General features: G+C 50.8%; 1 protein-coding gene across 1 annotated transcript in view; it reads right to left on the reverse strand.

The window, feature by feature from the left end:
* LOC100541939 (SMG6 nonsense mediated mRNA decay factor) overlaps positions 1–5,859 on the reverse strand; it is a 77,724-nt gene extending 71,865 nt beyond the window's left edge. The window contains 5 exon segments of the mRNA XM_031556395.1: positions 59–165; positions 905–1,015; positions 1,700–1,892; positions 3,364–5,128; positions 5,841–5,859. Of these exon segments, the coding sequence (XP_031412255.1) occupies positions 59–165; positions 905–1,015; positions 1,700–1,892; positions 3,364–5,123 (2,171 nt within the window). The 5' untranslated portion in view covers positions 5,124–5,128; positions 5,841–5,859.
* Positions 5,860–6,000: the final 141 nt, after the last annotated feature.

Genomic DNA, 6,000 nt, shown 5'->3' on the forward strand with positions numbered 1-6,000 from the left:
CCCTTGTAAGTAGATAGAGGAAGAGCTTTGCTCAGCCCTGGGGTGAAGAACACAATACCTGCGTGCCTTTCCATAGTTTGCAGTGTCATTTGCTTGTTCTCTGTATCGGCAAATGTCCCCCTGACAAATCATACACCTCTGGGCACTGATCAGTGCATACTTCACCTGAAAGAAAGCATTCGGTACGTCACGTGGGAGCTGCACATCCCAACTCACCTTAACACCCTGTGAGTTCATGGGGACTGTGAAGAGCTAAGAGGAAGTCACTGACAAACTGAGGATCAAAAAAAAAAAAGGCTGCAGAATTAAATGACAAGGCTCAGTAGCACTGGTTCAGCATTAGTAAAGGCAACCCAACCCCCCAGATCCTACTCCCTTACAACATCCTAGCTCTCGTGCAGAGAAAGTAGGTTCCAGAATCTGTGGTTCATTCAGTTCAAGAGAAATGTGAGGAAGATAAACTGCTTAAAACAAACACATCTCTCTGGGAATGGAGCTTGACTAAAATATCCTCTTCCAACTGTTCTCACACCTGCACTCACAGCTCAGGGCAGTCACTGTCACGCATCAGAGAGAGCCCAACTGTTAGCCTTCCTCATTCATTTTTCTGAATTCCATATACAGAAGTACGAGTTGTTCAGTATCTAAGGCCAAGCCAGGGTACCTCTGACACCTCCTTATTAGCTCTAGTCAAAGAGATGATACAAAAAGAAAAATTCTGTCTTTGCAAAGGAAGCTGAGAAATGTTAATACACTGGAGTTAGTTCAACATGTTCTCTAACAGCTGAGATTCCCTGCAAACACACTGCTGTCTATTCAGACTACAGCTGCCCACCTCTTGGCAAGGGCAGCACACAGCATAGCACTAACAGGAGGAGAAGACTCCAGGAGGAAGCCAACCTACCATTTTCCGCAGAGGCTTGCAGCGGATGGCCATCCCATCCATATAATCCTCCAGTTTGAACTGGTATGACACCTGCAGCTTCTGGAGTAAGCCATCAAAAAAGGAAGTGCCCTGCAGAACACATGTATTTGGTTGCCACAATTTCTCCAAAGACAAGCGGAAAATCTTAACACTGACCTTTGGTTACTGCAGGAAAGGTCCCCCTCCCTCTGGTTTGTGCTGTTCTCTTCAGAAAGCAATAAGGCAAGAGGATCTCCAGCTTCAGTTTTTTAGGGCTGAGCTAGACAAACTCAAGGCTGACCTGATTTTATGTTAGCCACAGTCCTGCTCCAAGCAAGAGGTTGGACTGAAGCCTTTCAGCAGTCTCTTCCTGCCAACACAATCCTGTAAAACACATCCTCTTGGATCTGTCAGCCTACCTTCTACAATGAGTAACGGTGCTGAGTGTCTAACAGAATGACTTTTCAGCAAATTTGATAAAGATAGCACAAACACCTCTGTGAATGCTCTTTCCATTTAAAGATGCTTAGCTCATTTTAGCTTAAATCAATTTCTCATCAAAACAGAACATGCCACAACAAGCCTGGTTTAAATTATAACAAATATCCACCTGGACTAACACCCGCTACACTAAATTGTAATCTGTCTGTGCATTCTTTTTGCATAAGCATGGCCTTAGGCACAAACAGCAATAAGCATGACCACAAAGGCTAGCTCGTCCAGTTATACCAACCTGTTCTAAACACCAACCAGTCAAAGGTTTAGAAAAGCCTGGGGGCGTTTCTCTCCTCTTACCTCATCTAGAAGTTGGAGAAGTTTGTTCCGAATTTCTTGGGCATTTTCCCCCAGAGGATCCTTGAGGAGCTGCCGGAATTTCTCAATCACTTGGTAGAAGGCGTTCTTCCACAGCAGCTGGTCCACATTCTGGGTATCAGAGAACTCGATATCCGTCAAAATGCACCGCTCGTACAGCTGCAGCATCTCCACCCTAGAGTGAGACACAACCAGTGGTCAACACAACAGCCTGGCAGAGCAGGCAGGGAGCACGTGCTGAACCACCTGCTGCTTCTCATCCTGCAGGCATGAGATGTCAGCAGTTTGCTTGGCTCACGCGCTATGGCAAATGGACGCTTCCACACATGCCCCAGATGGAAGCTGTTGTAACCAAACACTCCTTCTGCTCCAGCAGAGCAAATTGAAAGGACCATCTCTCTTTCTGCACGCGTAAAAAAGGATTAGGACTTACCAAAGAGCAAAGAGGCTCTGCTAAAGCTCTCCTCTGGGAAGAGCAAGACCTAATTATCTCTGAAAGTAATACAGAAAACAGCATACACTGCCAGGCTCTGCTGCTTCCAAGAACAAAGCCTAGCTACTAAGGGCCAGGAACAAGCACACAAAGCACCTAAGAGCAAGAGATCTTGCCATTACAGCGACTGCATATCACTTCATGCAACCAAAATGCACGTTGGAATAACAAACCACATTCCCCTCACCAACTAACAAGAGCCCAGCTCAGACACTGGAACAGAACTCCTACACACAATTTGATGAAATGGATACTGGGCAGGGACCAACTGTACCCGTGCTCTGGGGAAGGGCAGCCCTCACCAGCCATGGCAGCACAGCCTCTCTCATCCTAACCTGAAACCTCCAGTGCTGTTACCAGTGCATACATATCCCTCTCTGTGGTCTCTACTGCGAGTCCCTCAAATGCAGAACAAACATTTGAAAAGAACTCAGCTGCCAGATTTACTGCCAGTCAGCTCTGAAATAAGCCTGCAGAGAAGCCCCAAAGACTACACGTAAATGTGGTAGATGCCAAGTAGAAACTTGCTCCAGTCATGTTAACTGCCCTCCAGAGTGCCAGAGTCACTTTCCTCTTCCTAGACTGCTTTCACCAGGCCACCCCCAGGGAACTGCCATATGTCACAGGGCTGAACAGTGTCAAGAACAAAACTACCAGCACTTAGAAAGTGCTGTCACTGCCACACAGCACCAGGAATCCACACAACGCTTTGCAAGCACAAGTTGAGAGCTGCCATGCTGAAGCCAGCAATGCAAATCAGCAATCAAAGGCAGGTAATAAAGCAAAAGTACACCAGCAAATACCAAAAGCACATGAAAGTCCTGGAGCCAAGAGAGCCCAGCTCAAGAAAGAAGATTCCAAGAACTGCATCAGGTGCTTGTCCTGCTCCCCTGCGTGCCTTCAGCACAGGCACAACCATGAGAAGCCACAATTTAACCCTCAGCCTAGGCTAAAGAGATATTTGCTCACAGTGTCTTTCTGATATCCAGACACCGCTGGCACGTGATTAACATCCCCAACACATCATAAGATAGTGAACCATAGCCACAATCCCTCAGATATCAATGTCCCCCATCCCCCAAATTCCCGTGAGAAAACATTATGGACAACAGCTCTGGCAGAAATTTACTCTTGAAATGACTCAGCCACAAACCTCAGCTGGGCCATCTTCTCCAGCCCCTCTGGGCTGATGCGGTCTCTGGAAAGCAGATTGCTGAGCTGCTGCTCCTGGTTCCCAGCCTCACGGAGGAGTTTGCTGAGCTCCTGCTGCTGCATGTTCCTCATCTGCTGCTCCATCTCAGGACTCAGAGGAGCTGGGGTGAGCGGGCCGCACATGTACTGCCCTGCCTGGCCAGGGTACCCGGGGTAAAAGGCTCCTGGGTACACACCATTGCTTGGACCCATTGGATACTGCAGGGAGTACCCGCCGTAAGGATACTGCGGACCTTGGCCGGCAGCCCGAGGGTAATAGTAGGGGTTGTCAGAGTTTTGGAACTTATAATAGGACGTCTGGGCCTGGCGGGCTTCCCCCCAGGAGGTGGGACTCACTTCATCGTCCGTGTCTAGGAAGTGAAGCTGTGGGGTTTGGCTCTTCAGGGCGGGTTTTTGGTCCGGGTTGTTGGGGTCCCACAACCTGCGAGCGGTGCCACCTCGACCCCGGCTTCGGGAGCCCTTACTGCCAGCACCGCCCAGCAGCAGCCGGGGCCCAGGGTGACTGGGTTCAGGGGAGGCTGCAGAGCTGGCAGAGAGATCTGTGTTGGCAGGCAGGAACAGAATCCCACGGCCCCTCCCCTGGGGCTCTCTGCTCTGGCTCCTCGCGTCCAGAGTCTCTGAGTCATTGCAACCAGAAAACGCCTTCAGAGGCTTTTTTTTATCTGCGTCTGCTAGAATGACATCCCTGTTCATAGTCTTGCTGTCGAAAGTGACTCGGAAGTGTCCCTTGGCTTCCCTGCTGTTGCTGCTCCGCTCACTCTCACTCCTAGAAGTTCGACTCTGCTCTAAACGCTTTTTCCTGTCTGAAATCCTGTTAGAGACATACGCTTCTGCCTCATCGATTCTGTCATCATCCAAGGAGTCAGTGGAGGATGCAGAGAGCTGCTTCCTAGGACGTATTCTAGCACGCTCCTGCCGTCTCTCCATCCCATCCACCAGCGGGGCTCCATCTACACTGTTGTTGCTTCCAGCTGAGCTCGTGCTGCACGTGCGGTATCGGCTCCGCCGCTTGTCAGAGCGGGAGTACCGCTTTGTAGCGCCCAGCTTCCCCTGCATCACTTCATCGTGTGCCCTCCTCACCCTGTCAGTTCGCTCTAGTCGTCTTCCTTTATCCGCCCTAGAGGATTTCACTCCGTCCCCTGCCTGGTTTCCCTCTCTGTCCTCTTTGATTGACTTGGTTTTCCTGTTGTTATCTTCTGCAGTACCTTTCTCAGTCTCTTCACCACCTTCAACTCTCAGCTGTTCTACTTTAGAGGTGATTTCCTCAGTAGCCAACCGTAGGGCGACTTCTTTAGCAACCAAATGCAGGCGCTTCCCTGGCTGATAGATCTGCTGGTCCGGTTTCTTGATTCTCCTCGTGGTCTTGGCACCTGACTCATCCACAGCAAGCGGAGTGCATGAGTTCTCCTGGCTCTGAAGATCACCTTTAGTCTCTGTCTCTTCGTTTCCCAGTGAAGGACCATTCTGGTTGTGGCTGTCACCATGCTGAAGTTCTCCATGACTGGAGGCCCTTCTCCTGAAGGATCCTCCTCCTGAAGGGCCATTCTCCCCCTTGCCTTCCTCAGCTCCGCTCCTCTCCTCAGAGGCCTCGTGCTTTGGTGGCACAAGTTTGCTCCTCAGTCGGGAGAGGCCAGGCTTGTAAATCTCCAGATCTGGGCGCCTGTTGTCCTTGCGATGTCGTGGCTCCTTCACCTCTTTCATGTTTTCTAGGAAAAAATAGAGAAAAACATAGGAACGTTAAGGCTGGAGAAGATCTCTGACATCATCAAATCTAACCATCAGCCCACCCCCACCACACCCACTGAAGAAACCACATCCCCAAGAGTCACAACTCCACGGCTCTGGAACACCTCCAGGGTGGTGACTTCACCACCTGTGTCAATACATCACTACTCTTTCTGAGAAGAAATTGTTCCTGATATCCAATGTGAGAGAGAGTTATTCCCACAACAAACCACACGAGGATGAGAAAAGCTCACAACAAATATTCAAGGAGAAACATTATCTGAAGGCAAAGTATTAAAAACACCCTGAAAGCTGCTTCGAGAGAGCGCACGTGAAAGCTCCATTGAGGCTCACAGGAAACCAGTGAACAAGAGCAGGAAATGAAGCAGCCTGACAAAGCTGACCAAATCCTGAACCCGACTCGCTTACAAAACATCCCGCAGCAGGTTTTGCCCCAGAGAACCAACAAGTTAACAGACAGTCAAAGCACAGAGCCCGGCCCAATCTGCTCTGTGCCACAAAGCGGAGCACCGCCAGGGGCTCCTGGAGCAGCTCAGCACAGCAGGACCCTCCAACCCCAGGCACAGCCCCACCGCTCTGCTCTCAGGGTGGCATTTCTCCCTCCGTGTTCACAACCCACAGCATCCTCCTCCCTCTCCCCATAACCAAAACCCCTCACAGAACGCAGCGCACCGCCCCGACACAGCGACACAGCTCAGCCCGGGCACAGTACGCTGCGTTTCGCCCTCAGCGCCCGCTCCGCGCCCGCTCGCCCCGCGCCGCCGCCGTTGAACCCCCGCTCTCCCTCACCGCAGCAACAACGGCGGCCCCGGGCCCAGCACACACCCACAAA

The sequence above is a fragment of the Meleagris gallopavo genome, chromosome 21 (genome assembly GCF_000146605.3).
Source record: "Meleagris gallopavo isolate NT-WF06-2002-E0010 breed Aviagen turkey brand Nicholas breeding stock chromosome 21, Turkey_5.1, whole genome shotgun sequence".
Classification (NCBI taxonomy): Eukaryota; Metazoa; Chordata; class Aves; order Galliformes; family Phasianidae; genus Meleagris; species Meleagris gallopavo.